This window comes from Carcharhinus amblyrhynchos, chromosome 8, assembly GCF_965287045.1.
Source record: "Carcharhinus amblyrhynchos chromosome 8, sCarAmb.v2.hapA, whole genome shotgun sequence".
Taxonomy (NCBI): domain Eukaryota; kingdom Metazoa; phylum Chordata; class Chondrichthyes; order Carcharhiniformes; family Carcharhinidae; genus Carcharhinus; species Carcharhinus amblyrhynchos.
Genome location: NC_137331.1, coordinates 62352124 through 62369807, shown reverse-complemented (window position 1 = coordinate 62369807; position 17684 = coordinate 62352124). Strand labels below are relative to the sequence as shown.

The following is a 17684-nucleotide window of genomic DNA, read 5'->3' as shown; positions in this document are numbered from 1 at the left end:
CAATATTGTCTTAAATATTAATGCACCAAAATATTTGAAACACAACTATCTGTTTATGTTGCTACAAATCATTACCGATGGATTTACAAGTATTTATAAGTAGTGTAGACAGCCACCGGGAACGATTAAATGAATAAAGCTGAAATAAAGGCAGGAATTCCAGCTCAAATTTCAAGAGATGACTGTACTTAATTTACACTGCATTGCTTCCGAAATGTGGGAAATAACTAAAATATATGGGATCCCATTCAACATAAAGTTGGTGCAATGAGGTGGGAGTGAAATAAGTTAAATCTTAATTGAAAAAGTAAAGTAACTCTCAAAACAGAAATACTTCTCGTTATATAAAGACACATGAAGGGAACAAGGAAAAATAGTGTTATGACAGTGGGAGGTCACTTTGCCAGCTAGTTGGAGACATGTGAGGATTAACAGTGAGCATTAGGACCTGGTGGTTGCCTCCCGGTGTGTTGCATACACACGCCCCTTGCTGGCATCATGGGTCTGGGCTGGGGGGTGGGGGTGGTGTTGAAAACACTCTGGAGAAATCGCTTGTTGGCAAAGACATCATTCCACTGTCCAGCTGAGGAGACGGCATTGCAGGGGAAGAGAATTTTTTAAAAAACCACAAAAAGCAAAAAATAAAATCCCTAACCAAGGTGAGGTTCCACTTATTCACAGCGCTAGTATCCATTCCCTTTCATCATTGCAGCATCACAAGTCTTTTTTCTCTCTCCATGGCGGCTCGCCAGCTATTCCTTGCATGGACAGCCCAGCTCCATCTGCAAATTCATCCGCATGCAATCACTCAGCTGGCCCAGGCTGAGCCAGTCCTTCCCCAGTAATGTGTGTGCTTTCTCCACAATCTCAGTGGTGTTGTAGAAGCAGGAAATAGCGGTCTATCCCCCTTGATTAATGAGGTGCTGCAATTCTCCATCTATTTTCACCTAAAACAATATCAATTTATATTTCTCCTCTTAGGTTTTGGAGTTCAGGATTAAATAAACGCATGTCAGTGGGAACATTGAAATGAATGTGCAAATCTTTAGATGTAAGCGTCTTAAAACTGTTCATCCACCCCCATCTCATTTGCTACAGCAGTTTACTGACACATTTCGAAGCTTCAGTTGATATTACAGTGTGATATACTGATAAATCGGGATTGAGATTGCAGATTGTAGATGTCAGTATAAATCTGAGGGTGCCTCAGTTTGTTCTGATTGTGTGCAATTATCTCTCTTGCTCCCAGCTCCACATTTGTACCTTGGCCGGGGCCTACACACTGCTGATCACAGGCACAGGCCGCATTTCACTTTGAGGCAAACACAAATCGAAGCTCTTAGCAAAATTGATCCCTTGCATGACGCTCAAAAGAATCGAGAGAATTCTCCAGAAAGGAGGTCAAGGAAGATAGCAGGAGAAATTAAATGGTTAGCCAGCGCCCCTGAGGGAGTCTGCAGAAAAAGAAACAGTAAGTGACAATGTTTCCATCATGGATACAATAACAAAAACAGGGCCAGCGTGTTTTAGAAAGAACAAATGTCAGTTTTATTCGATGAGATTACAGAGGGTTGTTACAAACCCAGAGCTCACAGGGTGTCATTCCTCCTTGTGCCCCCAGTTAGAGTTACTGGGCTACGGCGACTAAATGTTTTATTTGGGCGATTTTTACTGACTTGGGACATCGAAATCCTATTTTTAGCAACTATAAAGCCGTGATTTTTCAAATCATCGGTTACATTCCGTCATCTTTAGAGATACCTTGCTGCTAAACAAGATTGTAAAATGTTGATATTAATCTGAAACTTTAATATTGGAGGGTCAAATTCATCCGTGTCCCATTCACTGCTATTTCAGTCAGTGTTTCACATTTAGGGGACGCGTCACTCGTTTTAACATTTCAATAAATACCATTTTTTTCCTTAATAGGGATTTCCAAATGATTTTTCTCGATAGATTGGCATGTAGCTGAGTGGAGGCAGGGCTGGAGTGACCGTGTCAGCTATAGTCCAGGGGATGTACTGGAATGAATGGAGTGGGCGAGCTGAGTAGTAGATGCGCTGTGAATATAGACACTATAAGGTTCTACAGTAAAGGATAACCTATTTCTCTTATACACACATGTATGTTCCAGAAAGGCAGCTATGTGCGTTCGCTTCAGCATCATATTTTGTCGGGAAGATAATGTGGAATGAGCCAGCGCTCCTGACAAATTCGCCGGCTGTTAGAAAGGGCCATGGACACAACACTGGCTGTAGCGGTCAAGTCTGATCATCTTTAAGCGAGTCGTCAGAAAACCAGAGCCGGGGTCCCTGTTTATGTTGTCGCGAAAATGACCCATCTGCAATCCGGCCTCAGCGCCGAAATCGTGGAGAAGTCTCGGCTGGAGCTGAATGAGAATCCAGACGCCTTACACCAGGACATCCAGCAGGTCAGAGACATGATCATCACCCGCCCTGATATCGGCTTCCTGCGCACGGACGATGCCTTCATCCTGCGCTTTCTGAGAGCCAGGAAGTTTAACCACTTCGAGGCCTTCAGACTGCTTGCTCAGTATTTCCAGTACCGGCAGCAAAACCTGGACATGTTCAAAAACTTCAAAGCCGATGACCCTGGCATCAAACGGGCTCTGATGGATGGCTTTCCAGGAGTCCTTCAACAGCCAGATCACTACGGTAGGAAGATCCTGGCATTATTCGCTGCCAACTGGGACCAGAGTAGGTAAATGTAAAGATCCTACTTTTCCTTACTTAATGTTTGACCGCACACAGTGGGTTAAACGTGTTTTGCAAACAGTTTCACAGGGTCTTATTACACAGATATTGAAATGATACAATCGGATTGTTATAAATAACATTTTTCACTACAAAGCCATTACTTGAAAGGTTCTATCTCCCAATGCTTGGTCTTTAACTTCAGCGCTGCATTAATTCTCATTTAAGTGGACCTTTAATTTCTGAGCATCTTATACATTTACACGTAACATCACAGGATAATTACAAATAAAGATACAGAATTCGACTCATTTTAGCTCATCCATTCAGAAGGATCCTACAACCATTCCATTGCAACATCAAATCATTTATGGTTGTTGTTTCTTCTCCCTATCCGAAACTCTGAGAGAGTTCTGCAACACTGGTGTAAGTTTTATCTTTTGTTAGCTTGACTCTTTGCCCTTTGTCCTACTTTTAGAATTCAGTTTAAATTAATTTTCTGCATTTACCTTTTGTATACCATTTGCTTTCTTACACACATCAATAGATTGCATCCTTTCAATGCTGGAACACCCTTTTTTTTATTCTGTCCTCATATCTCAGCCTCAGTAATGTTGCCAATTGCAAATATCCCTGAGTCCTAATGACAGAAACTGGACACTGGAATCCAGGTGTGGCCAGACCAGAGCACTATGTACTTTGAGCACATGTTGTTCTGACGTGCTCTGTATTATGTGGGATACTTGTTTTGTTGATTCAGCAGTTGGACATGGTGGAGTACTGTGCTCCATGTGGGTTTTGGGTGTCTAGGCAATGGAGTGTACAGATCAACAACTCAGTGATGTTAACAGACAGCCTCATCCCTTTTACAGGTCGGCCCTGAAAGCAGCAGGCAAATAACATTTTAGTGACTCCTCATCTTTTTTGGGGGTATCACTGCCTTCAATAAATGGGAGGTCACAACATATTCCTCATTGAGTCTACTAAGACTCTAATTCCCTTTTGCCTCATGATTAGCTGTTTCAGTATAATTTGGAAAGATATGTGCTGCATAGTTTTCTTCCAACCTGTAGAATTCTGTCAACATTGAATTTCATCTGCCATTATTTTGTCCAACTGCATATACACTGTAATTTATTTCATGTTTCCCAAGCCACCACTTTCTTTCACAATTGCAACATTTGGAAAATTAATTGATTTGTATTAAACTTTGGAATCCAATAATGGATGTAAACTAGAAACAGTGAAGGCCCCAATACCAATCTCTACAACATTCCACTCGACAATGCTTTTTGAAAGTTTGGATACATTATGTTGGATAGTTGTCCACAGTTTACTTGAGAAATCACTTCTTTAAAAAGATCAAAGTTTATCAAGGTGGTTATTTTTCCTTCTGAATCCATGTTGGCTGTTGTTTATAAGTGTATCATTACACAGATAATCCTAACATTTGATCCTGATAATTAATTTCATTATTTTATATGCTATTACAGTAAATTTTTAAGTTACCTGCATCTGCTTTGTCCCTTTTCAAAACTGGCTACCTTAGTTTATAGTGCAGCACTTCCTCCCCTATTCCGCTTAATATTTTGGGTGATTAATATTTATCCCTGAAGGTTTATTTGCTCTGCATTTTATTCGTTGGCTAAGGATTTCCACCTCTTTATATCAGTGATGCTGTTTATGTTATTACTGAGGGAAGATATGTTATTCAATTTCTCTCTTATGAACACTTTAAGTAAGTAATCATTCAGAAAATTAATTATCTGATGATTTACTTTGGTTTCAGTTCCATTACATCTGTTATGGTTCTTTTTTGACTCCTTACTTTGGAAATTTTTTGCTATTAGTGCTTGTGTCTGCAGTTATGTTCAGATATCTCTCAGCCTCTCTGGCCAGTATTAATGTGTTTCTACATGCTACCATATTCATCTGAATGAACTAACTTTCATTTCATCCTGCAGAATTTGTAAATGTCATTTGTTTAAGTCCTTTATTCATTTATCCCCTGATTAACGTGTTAATCCAGGTGGAGCCTTATTTGTTCCTAATCCTAAGTATCCAATCTTATTCATGTGCATGCTCAATATTATGCCTTTAAAGGTGTTCCACTTGTTTTCGGCTGACACACAGTTAGCGACGTTACGTCTAGTCTTTTTTTCTAAATTGTTGCTACAGTTTTCTGAATTTTGATCTTTTAAAATTATTTTCCTGGACGTCGGCATTTCTGTATCTGAGATCATGTCAAATGTAGCTACTGTGTGGGCATTATTACTAGCACAAGGTTAGTGCCTTTTGGCTTCTCCATCACACTAAGTCATGGACTTAGGTTTCAAACAATTTGGAAAGTGGATATAGCATTGAATAAGGTCAACCATTCAGGGAACTTTCTGTTTACACATATTGCTATTATCTCCTCTTCAAGCAAACTGCTTGACTCCTCATGCTGACTTGCTGGTCTGTAACCCTTTGAATAGGCTCCTCTCTTTACATTAAAAATATCCAACAAAGGAGTTTGTCATGTCACTTTCCATTTCTTTACCTTTCAGTGTTCCTGATATGCAAGGCTTTCATGTATGTTTACGTATATGTGAGGAGCAGGAATTATTTTTACACCTATTGCCAGCCATATATTTATGTGCTCAATTTTCTTGGTGAACTATCCTCCTTTAGCTAACACTGAAAGTATATCAAATTATATTACTTTTTTTTATCATTGAATTTTGATGGAATCCCCGGGTATTGACTTTAAAGGCCTTTTATTAATTCCCCCTACATTCACTTCTATAGCATCATCATGGGGCCTCTTCTAAATATGTGCAGCTCTAGCTCTAGCTAAACACATTGGCACAGTGGTTAGTACTGCTGCCTCACAGTGGCAGGGATCCGGGTTTGATTCCAAGCTTGGGTCACAGTCTACGTGAAGTCTGCATGTTCTCCCTCTGTCTGCATGGGTTTCCTCTGGGTGCTCCGGTTTCCTCCCATAGTCTGAAAGATGTGCTGGTTAGGTGCATTGGCTATGCTAAATTCTCAGTCAGTGTACCCGAACAGGCACCTGAGTGTGGAGACTAGGGGATTTTCACAGTAACTTCATTGCAGTGTTAATTTAAGCCCTACTTGTGACAATAATAAGTAAAATAATAATAAATAGATATTTCCCTTATTATGTTAATGCACGTTTTTCAGGAGAGAGCTCCCATTTTCTCTTTATTATTTAGGTCAGCATCTATATCCCGTGTTAAAAAAAAACTGGCTCATGTATTTTAAGAAAATGAATGTTCCCATCTTATTCTCAAAAGCTTTATGTCGGGAATTTTTTGTAGAGGTTGCCCCAGGTTCACACCAAGACTTCAGCAGAACTCCTCAAGAAACAGCATTTTAGAGAAAGTCTAGGGAAACAGCACTCATGCCCCTCCACAGGGTTCCACCAATCTGACACTGAAGTTAAGGCAGAAGATCGATAGAATTCTGCAAAAATTCTGTCTCTTGAAATCTGCCAGTCAAATGTCTGCGCCGAACAGCAGACACACTCAAAGCTTTCATCCAGTACTGGAATTCAATTCACAGGCAGACGGTAAGGTTGATTCAGGGAGGAATCAATTCTGTAGCTACACTATCAGTTTCAGATCACCAGTTTCATTATAAACCCGGATTACCTGTTGATACCAATGTTGGCCAATGAGTTGCAGGCCTGATTCATATCAGGATTTACAGCTAAACTGTGTATCTTACATTTAAAGAAAAGCAACAGTAAAGCAATCAAAGTTCAGTCACTCATAAGATTATGCATAGATTTTTTTTTAAGTCTCAATGACTCTTTTTTAAGAGCAGCAAACATGACTAAAACTTCAACAGGTTCTCCTGTTAGAAACAGGATGATTTTGCTATATGCAGCCATATAACTGTGCTTTTAAGTTATAACAAAATTAACTTCCGACTCCGAGCTATTAACACACCAAGTACCAAATTCAGAGCCTTGTTATTTCTGGTTAATAGTTATGTGCTTTTGACCTTTTCTCAAGTTGATTCACCAAGAAGTGATTTTTTTCATAGTTTTTAATCATTTAAATCAAAGTTTTATGTTTCTTCGCCATTTTCAGTTTGACATTCTACAGTTTTTCTCACTGAAATGGTTGAAACAAAAAAGTTTATGTTTATTTATTAACATTAATAATAGGCTTACATTCACACTGCAATGAGGTTACTGTGAAAACTCCATCACCTGTTCGGGTGCACTGAGGGAGAATTTAGCACGGCCGATGCACCTAACCTGCACATCTTTGGACTGTGGGAAGAAACCGGAGTACCTGGAGGAAACCCATGCAGACACGGGAAGTATGTGCAAGCTGCAGACAGATACTGACCCAAGCTGGGAATCAAACCCAGATCCCTGGCGCTGTGAGGCAGCAGTGCTAATCACTATGCCACCATGCTGTCCAGTAGAGGTTAAAAGAGGCTACCAACAAGTACTTTCTAAAGATAGATTTATTCTGCAAATCATCAAAACTTCCATAATTGCTAATTATTTTATTTCAGCTGAAATCTAATAGTATTTTGAAACAACATTTACAGGATGTGGGTGTCATTGGCTAGATTAGCATTTATTGCTTATTCCTAGTTGCCCTTGAGAAGGTGTCGGTCTCCTTGAACTGCTGCAGCCCCTGATGTGTAGGTATACCCACATTGCTTTTAGGGAGAGAATTCCAGGATTTTGACCCTGTGGCAGTGGATGAAGTATTGACAAGTCAAGATAATGAATGACTTGGGAGGGGTATCTCCTGGTGGCGGTGTTCCCGGGTATCTGCTGCCATTGTCCTTCTAGATGGCAGTGGTTGTGGGTTTAGAAGATGCTGCCTAAGGAATCTTGGTAAGTTGCTGTAAATGGTACAATTGTTGCCATTGTGCATCAGTGGTAGAGGAATTGAATGTGATGTGCATGGAATGGTGTTTGTCACTATTCAGCTCAATTTCACATGTCAAAAATGAGGCCTCTAATGCACCATGAAAACATTGAAAACAAAATAGAATGTAATAAAAACTGTAATAAAATCATAATATTGCTTTAGCTTTTAAGGTAAGGTGGGAGGCTCTATTTATTGGAGCTAAAAATTAAATGGTCCACAGCAGGTTAGTCAGCGTTCTGAAGAAAAAAACAATCTCCAGTTGCAGTGAAAAGCTCCACCTGTAATGTTAACCTTAATTTCCAGTCAGATGTCATATTTCAACTTAGGTGTTGTGTAACTGTAAATGAACTTTTATGCAGAATTAGAACATATAACAAATAATAAATGAAATAATTTTAAAATTCTGTAGAAAGGTTTTAAATTGATGCCAGAGTATATGGCTATTGAATTTATCATTGAACAGAAGACCCATTACCAGTTCATGTGCTCTATTTAAATATATCCTCATTGTATTGTTTCCAAAGCAAAGCCCCCCTGCCCTTCCCAGCTCTCTCCACCACCACCCAGCAAGGCCAAATGCTTCTTACCTTGCCTGACCTACCTGTGACTCCAGATCTTCAGCAAGGTGGTTGACTCTTAATTAATTTCTAAAAGCCAATCAGTTCTCGGGTAATTAGACTTGGGTAACAAATGCTAGTCTTGCCAGTGATGCCCACATCTCAAATACATTTTAAAAAATCTAAGCTTGTAGAAATGCTGGTCAGAATTCTCTGCTACCTGCAAGAACGGAGAATTTGACGCTCAGTCAAATCTCCGTTGACAGCAGTGAGAATGGAGAACCATTTTCATGGCTTGTGCACGTATCAAGTAGCCTCAGATGAGGTCAGAAATACAATAGCAATTTAAGATCAGATTTTGTCTTTCATGGAATTGTTATAAATTTGTCTCTGTTCTATAAAACCAGAGCTGTAACAGACCACACAGTGAGGGTGAGGTGAGCCAGGCTTAGAATCCTAGTTTTTCACTGTTTGTTCCACAGGCCATGCCTAAGTTGACAATGTTGCTGCTTGTCAATTTTAATTTTGCTCAGGAGAATGTTTATACACATTCAACGGACTGTGTAATGGCTACTAGTACTAAACCTGACATGGAGGAGTTTGACACAAATATTCCTTAAGATTGTTTAAAATGCATCAAGATTCATAACTAATCAGGCCAACTGGGGTTGAAGAATAATGCAGTGTTTGTGCTGATGTGAATGAGCTACAGAGACAGAAGCACATACAGGATGAACTTTACAGGTCAAGGACCTCTGTGAGACTTTAATTTAGTTTGAAGATGTCGTATCAAATCACATTTTTCTACTTGATTTTTAAACCAGTGAAGACATACTTCAAATGTGGACTTTTAAGCTCAGCATAATGACAACCCAGAATAGTATATTGGAAAAACTGTTTATTGGAAATTGAAATGATACCTTGTCTCTGTCTGTGAGGGCTAAGTGTAACTCAATGTTCTCTCACCCTTGTATGTGATGTAGGTGTTTGATTGTTTTTACCGCTAGCTTTAGAGTCCATAGGAAATTGAAGCACAACCTCACATCAAGGAATTATAGAAAAATCATTACACCCTTTAACCAATACTGCAATAAAGTAACTGTGAAGCATTTTGGGCTGTGTTTACAAAGTTAAAGGCACTGTATAGTTGCAAAACATTGTTGTTGATTGTGACAATTGTTGCTGGGCTTTTATTCCATAATACACAAGTTCATAGTTTGTTAAAAGGACATAGTTCATTGAAAATGGAGTCACATGTAGACAGGGTGGTGAAGAAGGCGTTTAGCACACTGGCCTTCATCTGTCAGAGCACTGAATATAAGAGTTCGGACTTTATGGCCAGAATTGGGCCGGGCGAGACTCACAGAATGCAAATCTATGTTGGCCTTGAGCGGGATTTTATGATCTCGCCCTAGCGAGGTCGTAAAATCCTGCCCTATGTTACAGTTGTATAAGTTCTTGGTGAGGCCACACTTGGAGTATTGTGTACAGTTTTGGTTGCCTTTCTTGGGAAAGATATTCACAAACTCGAAAGAGTGCAAAGAAGATTTGCTACAATGTTGCCAGGACTAGTGGGCCTGACTTATAGGGAGAGATTGGTCAGGCTGGGACTTTATTCCTTGGAACGTAGGTGAATGAGGGGTAACCTTATTGAGGTGTACAAACACATAAGGATCCTCACACTGTCCAAGGATGAACACATACAGCCTTTTTCCCAGGAAAGGGGAATTGAAAACTAGAGCTTTCAATTAAAGTGAGAGGAGAAAGATTTAAAAGGGACCCAAGGGGCATTCACGCAGAGGGTGGTGGGTATATGGAATCAGCTGCCAGAGGAGGTGGTTGAGATGGGAATAACAACATTTAAAAAGCATTTGGGTAAGTACATAGATGGGAAAGGATTAGAGGGGTATGGGCCAAACACAGGATTTGGGAGTAGCTGGGAGGGCACCGTGGTTGGCATGGACCAGCTGGGCTGAAGGGCCTGTCTCTGTGCTGTATTGCTCTATGACTTTATGGGCGGAATTTCCCTGCCCCCGCCCACCACGGGAATTGTAGCGAGCAGGGGAGGACCCTGTAAAAATCTGTCGACCTTGGGCAGGAATTTTTGGTCCTGGGATGAGTGTGGCCAGAAAATGCCGCGATATGACTCTAATATCCGTCACATCAGAGTAGAGTACTCCATAATAGAATTTAATTTGTGCATCACTGCCTATTATTTACATTGATCAATAATACTCTTTGGCTAAATACATTTAATAGTATCAATATTCATCCCTTATTTTATTTAAGGGAGCAATTTATTTCGCCCAAGCTGTGGTTTAGACCATGCAGTGACCTGTTGAATTTTCCTCAAAGTGAAGGATGTCACAGTCAAACAGAAGAATGTCTAATTAGATGGGTTCATAATTGATTGCAGTGGCCTTACATTCAACCATGACTAGAATGACCATTGAAACAAGATTATTTGGTAAAACCTTGCTGTTGTCAAACTGTTTCAGTTACTGTAAAATGTATATATCAGCTGAAATCTTCCAGCTGTTCATGCCCCGCTGCCACTGCAAGTGAGGACGGAGAATTTGGTACTGAGTCAAAATTCCTAGTGGGACCAGAAATTCCTGGTGGTGTGAACAGCCAGAAAATTCCACCCATCTTTTCTGCTGTAACATCAATAAAATGGGCCAAATGGACAGCACAATGGCACAGTAGTTAGCACTGCTGCCTCACAGCGCCAGGGACCCAGATTTGACTCCCGACTTGGGTCACTGTCTGTGCGGAATCTATACAGTGTCTGCGGCAGTTTCCTCCAATTGCTCCTGTTTCCTCACACTGTCCAAAAGATGTACTGGTTAGGTGCATTCTCCCTCAGTGTATCCGAACAGGCGCCAGAGTGTGGCGACTAGGGGATTTTCACAGTAACTTCATTGCATTGTTAATGTAAGCCTACTTGTGACACTAATAAATAAATCTGAAAAGAAAACTTACAAGCATCAGAATTACTGTTATATTAGTGAACAAACACTAAATGCAACCATTGAAGTATTATTTTGTCTGTTATTTTAACAAGAGCTTGGGTGGAATTATCCCAAAATCTGGCAGAGTGCCAGGTTCAGACTGAAAACCAGCGTGTATCTCTCCAAATGCACAGCTGAGTTTTCACTCCTGATTTTCTGACACTCAGTGCACAGAGAATCTGAGGGTGTGCTTTGCACCAGCACTCTTATGGATTGCAGCCTTACTGAGCCAGCAAGGCGAACTGCAGAGATAAGAACATAAGAACATAAGAAATAGGAGCAGGAGTAGGCCATCTAGCCCTTCGAGCCTGCCCCGCCATTCAATAAGATCATGGCTGATCTGTCGTGGCTCAGTTCCACTTTCCCGCCCTCTCCCCATAACCCTTAATCCCCTCTCTTATCAAGAACCCATCAACCCGCTTCTTAAAAATATTTAGCGAGGCAGCCTCCACCACTTCAACGGGCAGAGAATTCCAGAGATTCACCACCCTTTGAGTGAAGAAGTTCCTCCTCAACTCCGTTCTAAACCGCCTCCCCCTTTATCTTGAGGCTGTGCCCCCTAGTCCTACTGTCTTTTTTGAGCGGGAAGAGTCTCTCCACCTCTATCCTATTTCGGAGTGCTATCTTTAAAGGGTGCCCCAGTCTACGCTGAAAATAAACCCTCCTCCTCCACCACGTGGAGGGCCCCTCCCCACAAGCACTGGAGTGACCGAAACCAATTATACAAGCATTGGGGCACTCCCTACCCACTCTCCCTCCCTTATGGTCTTAACCTAGTATTGTCAACCTGGCATTGCCAATCAATTGAGCCTGCTCATGATAATATGCTAATCAGGCTTGCATAATCTGATCATCAGAGGGGGGCCTGAGAAGGTCACGTTCGGAAATCATGCTGGCTCAAATCTCATTTTTGGCCTTTTGCGGGATTTAGCTGTCATTATGGAATTTGCACCCATGGCCAGCATGGCCAATAAATTGAGGCCATTAACGTAATCTTCTTAAACAAACTTACCAGTTGGTCAAAATACCAGAAAGGAATGCTGTAAGAGCAGTATAAATGTTCATTGCCAGTATCACCAGCAGTAACACCAAAGGCATATTGCTGAAAATTGTTGTAAGTGAGAATTGTCTGATTTTGGACTGGAAGCAACCACTCTTTATCTCTCCAAAGCGGCTGCTGGACTTGTTGAGTTTTTCCAGCATTTTTGGTTTTAATTCTAGATCTCCAGCATCTACAGTATTTTATCTTCATTGCAATTCTGGTCTCAGGTATTGGTAGGAATGCATGTCTAAATTATATTTTTCTGGATTTTGTTGTGATAAAGGAAATGAAGAAAAGCAACTTGTGCTCTGCACTATCATTGAACATTCACGCTGCACATGTTTAACAATGATGCAAAGTCAAAACTTTTTTCCGTAATTGGAAATGTCATCTGGGCATTAAGACGCTGAGGTAAATAAGAGTTTTGACTTTCCAGTGTCAGATGATATTTGACACCAGAATCTAACATTTTGGCTTCATTTATACAATGGCCCAGAATTTGTGAGTGGCAAAGGAAATATTTTAGCCATCATGCACCAGTGGTTATTTTTGTTGGTTTATCAGCTGGGATTTCTCACCATTGAGTATCTGATCCAGCGCAGTTTCAAGGGACCTATGGTGTAAGTGAGCTGGTCAAGCTGCAGGACTGAAGAATAACCACTGAGACACCTAGACCAGGAAGTAAAAAACAGGAAATGTAAATTACATTTAAATCATAGTACATGAAGCAAAGAAAGAATTGAGCCATATGCATGGGATTAAAGAAGAGACTTAAAAGAGAAAAAAATACAACTTTAAGAAGTTTTATCTTTTATATAAAAATTCTGAAACACCATTTTTTAAAATCCATTCTTCAGGACCAGAGAGATTGTTCAGCAGTAATTATCACATATTGTAATTCAAATTTCACCCACTCCGGCCTTTGAATTTTCAGGGCCTGTTCGCCCTGAAATGAGATCTTTTGTTCCCTTGGGGTGGGATGTCTTTAATTTGGGATTAGGCGCTATAATCTCTGTGGAGCCTGCTTTGCTGGTGTCTTTAAGACCTGCCCCTCAAGAATGATGCTGCAAAACGCACCCTTTTACTTTTTTAGCGTCAGAAGATCTGGAGAGAAATCCTGACTGTTTGAAGAAACACACTGATTTTCAGTCAGAGCTTTGCCTTTTTTTTAAGGAAAATTCTGCCCCTAATGTTTCATCCATCCAAGACTAATGAGCAATTATCCTAAGTTCATAACATTCCAGTGAGTGTTGCGCAGATCCATTAGCAGTGTGGCATGGAGGGCCAGAGAAACATTGACAATATGGGCATCCTTAGATTGTTTCACTTCAACTCTTACCTTACAGGTAAATGGGTTGGGATTACATCAGTTGTGTTTCTCGCAATGTATTATGTTTAAAAGTTGCATGTTTTATGGTGGAAATAATTACGTTTTGTAAATTTTAGAGACATGTTCATTTGGTGTTGTGAACAAAGTTAAAAACTTTGTCGCACAGCTTTCTAAATATGATACCCAGTTGCAATGAAACAGCTAAAAAGTGTAAATAAAACAGCTTTTAAGTTAGGTTGTCTTTCTCAAGGAACCAAAATATCCTTCAGATTAGTATTATAAATCTAGGGTCCTTTGTTTACATGAAGTGAACTAGAGGTGTGCCTCATCAAAGTGAAAAAAATGTTGAAACAAAGACCAGGATCAAAAATAGTCATTGGACCACTGGAAAATGAGGCTGGTGAAATAATAATAGGAAACAAAGAAATGACAGAGGAACTGAATAGTAATGTTGCGTTAGTCTTCACAGTGGAAGACACTAGTGGGATGCTACAGCTCCAGGAGAATGAGGGTGCACAGATGAGTGCAGTGGCCATCACTAACAAGAAGGTTCTGGGGAAACTGAAAGGTCTCTCGGTGGATAAATCATCTGGACTGGATGGACCAGGATTCTAAAAGAGATAGCTGAGGAAATTGTGGAGGCATTGGTGATGAGCTTTCAGGAATCACTGGAGGCAGGGAGAGTTCCAGAGGACTGGAAAGTAGTAAATGTAACACCGCTGTTTAAAAAGGGAGGAAGGGAGCAGATGAGAAATTATAGGCCAGTTAGCCTGACTTTGGTCATTTTAGAGTTCATTGTTAAAGATGAGATTGTGAAGTACTTGGAAGAGCATGACTGAGCCAGCACATCTTCGTCAAGGGGAGGTTATGTCTGACAAATCTGTTAGAGTTCTTTGAGAAGGTAACAAAGAAGTTAGATAAAGGAGAATGAGTAGATATGATATATTTAGATTTCCAGAATGTCTTTGACAAGGTGCCGCATAGGAGACTGTTAAATAAGTTAAGAGCCCATGGTGTTAAGGTTAAGATCCTGGCATGGATGGAAGATTGGCTGACTGGCAGAAGGCAGAGAGTGGGGATAATGGGGTATTTTTCAGGATAGCAGCTGGTGACTGGTGGTGTGCCTCAGAGGTCACTGCTGGGACCACAACTTTTCACAATATGCATTAACAATTTGGAGGAAGGAACTGAAGGCACTATTGCTAAATTTGCAGTAGATACAAAGATATGTAGAGGCATAGGTAGTATTGAGGAAGTGGGGGGGAGGGCTGCAGAAGGAATTGGACAGGCTAGGAGAGTGGACAAAGAAATGGCAGATGGAATTCAATGTGGAAAAGTGTGAGGTTATGCACTTTGGCAGGAGGAATGGAGACATAGACTATTTTCTAAATGGAAAAATTCTTACAAAATCAGAAGCACAAAGGGACTTGGAAATCCTTGTTCAAGATTCTCTTAAGGTTAACATGCAGGTTCAGTCAGCAGTTAGGAAGGCAAATGCAATGTTAGCATTCATGTCAAGACGGTTAGAATATAAGAGCAGGGACATACTTCTGAGGCTGTATAAGGCTCTGGTCAGACCCCATTTGGAATATTGTGAGCAGTTTTGGGCCCCGTATCTAAGGAAGGATGCGCTGGCTTTGGAAAGAGTCCAGAGGAGGTTCACAAGAATGACCCCTGGATGAAGAGCTTATCGTATGAGGACTCTGAGCCGGTGCCTGTTGGAGTTTAGAAGGATGAGGGGGATTTTATTGAAACTTACAGGATCCTGTGAGGCCTGGATAGAGTGGATGTGTAGAGGATATTGCTCCTAGTAGGAAAAACTAGAACCAGAGGGCACAACCTCAGGTGGAAGGGACATCCTTTAGAACAGAGGTGAGGAGGAATTTCTTCAGCCTGAGAGTGGTGAATCTGTGGAACTCTGCTTCAGGGAGGTGTGGAGGTGAGGCCATTGAGTATCTTTAAGACAGAGATAGATAGGTTCTTGACTAACAAGGGGATCAGGGGCTATGGGGATAAGGCAGGAGAATGGGGATGAGAAAAATGTCAGCCATGAATGAATGGCGGAGCAGACTCGATGGGGCAAGTGGTCTTAATCTGCTCCTATGTCTTATGGTCCTATGGTCTTATCATACCACCATTCACGCTGGCAGGATTTTCCTATCCTGCTGCAATAAACGGCTAGCCGCCAAATTCTCTGACGTCTTCAGTGGGAGCCAGGCTTGAATGACAGGTAAGATTGTGCCCAAGATTCTGAAGTTGAAATAAAGTATTTGAAACAAGAATTACTGAGAATTAGCATTCAATAAAAACTCTTGATCAAGCTTTAAGAACAAACAGCGGAATAGCACAGGCCCTTCAGTCTACCAAGTCTGTGCCGACACAGATGCCTCTCTAATATTTTCTTGCCTCTATGTGGCCCATATTCATCTATTCCTGCCTATTCATGTATCTATCCAGATGTTTCTTGAATGGTGTTATAGAATCTGCTTCTACCACCTTCTCTGGCAGTGTGTTCCAGGCATTTACCATCCTTTGTGTGAAAAACTTGCCTCTTTTAAACTTTTCCTCTTCACATCCTCAATCTATGCCCCTGAGTAATTGATCTCTTGATCCTGGGAAAAAGACTATGACAATCCACTCTATCCAAGCCTGTCATAATCTTATAAACTTCTACCAGCTCCCCCTCATCCTCCGACACTCCAGTGAAAACAATCCAAGTTTGTCCATATCCTCCAAACCAGGCAATATCCTGGTAAATCTCTTCTGCACCTTTTCCAATACATCAACATCCTTCCAGTTGTGTATGGACCAGGATTGTACACAGTAGTGTACAATTGTAGTTTTTGTAGTCTATGCTTAAGTATCCTCGCATAACTTTGTAATGGTTCCATATTCTGAGTGCATGTGAAAACTCACATATCAAATATCCATATTAAATTTCAAGTGGCTAATTAAAAGTGCTTATTAAGTAGTTGGTGTAAAATTACGACATAGGCTCTTGATCTGTTACACTGGTGAATATTGCATTTCCAGTCAAAAGGTAATGAATGGTATTGACAAAGCGGCATAAATGTTCCTCTGACTGCTTCAGGCTGTTGTGTCACTATCCACAAGAAAGATTTGAGGAATGGCCTTAAGGGCATTGGCCAAATTAATAATTAAATATCACAACCATTCTGCAGAATCCAACTGTGTCTGAGTAATGTCATGGGAGATCAGGTTTATAATATATGACTGGACATTGGGCAGGATTTTCCAGCCCTTCTGCCAGCAGGATCTTCTGGTCCCTCTGATAATGAGCCTTCTGCCTTGGGTTTCCAAGCGATGTGGGGTGGATTCAATGGGAAATCCCATTGACAATGGCGGGTCCTGCCACTGACCAACACTGGACCACCTCCTGCTGCCTAGAAATACAGAGTGAGGGAGCAGAGAATCCCACCCTTAATCTTGCAACCGATTGAACTAGTAGATTTAGGTAGAGGAAAGGTTTAGGATAGGGATTGGCAACCTGGAAATTCTGGAAATGCGTGTGGCTTTTTAAAGACCGGTATGACTCTGGATCTTGATTGATGAAATCCATTTTAATGGTAATTAAATGGCATTTTTTGTATTAAAAAAATTATTGACCGTATTATTGACTTCTTTTGTAAAAAGCATTAGAATGTTGTTGATATGACTTTTTCCATTACAATTGACATTTCAGTAACCCTATTGCAGCTGTCGAGGTATTGCAGTGGCGAGTGGCTCCAGTGGTATCTGTCCCGCCAATCAGAATAGCAAGATCCCATGCCAGATTCTACACTTGGTAGCTCATTAATTATGCAAAAGCGAGTTCCCCTCCAGATTTCCTAGATGGCTGGCAGCTGATTTGTCCGTCAGTCCTCATATGACAGATTCAAAGGTCCCAGTGTCATATTTAAACACCGGTCTAACACAGTCATATCACTTTCTCCCGTCTTTACCAGACCGTGTGGAATGTCAGCACCTGAGTCGGAAAAGGTTAGTAGCCTCAAGAAGAAGCCTGTTCCTCAATACAACCACTCGTCACTCCCCCCCATCCCATCCCAAGCCCATCATCTGCAAAATGGCCATTCGAGCTGTCAGGCTTACACTCTTTACAGAACTC

The 17684-nt window shown here is 40.9% G+C and overlaps 1 protein-coding gene across 3 annotated transcripts in view; it reads left to right on the top strand.

The window, feature by feature from the left end:
- The first annotated feature begins 555 nt into the window (after positions 1-555).
- The window catches only part of LOC145346649 (clavesin-1-like), an 86306-nt gene continuing 69177 nt past the window's right edge, over positions 556-17684 (top strand). For 2 of the 3 annotated variants that reach the window (XM_080194187.1, XM_080194184.1), the window contains exons 1-3: positions 556-659; positions 1250-1471; positions 2135-2721. In XM_080194187.1, coding sequence (XP_080050313.1) covers positions 2333-2721 — 389 coding nt within the window. In that variant the 5' untranslated portion in view covers positions 556-659; positions 1250-1471; positions 2135-2332. The remainder of the gene's footprint in view (positions 660-1249; positions 1472-2134; positions 2722-17684) is intronic. The other variant, XM_080194186.1, reaches the window with a different exon arrangement.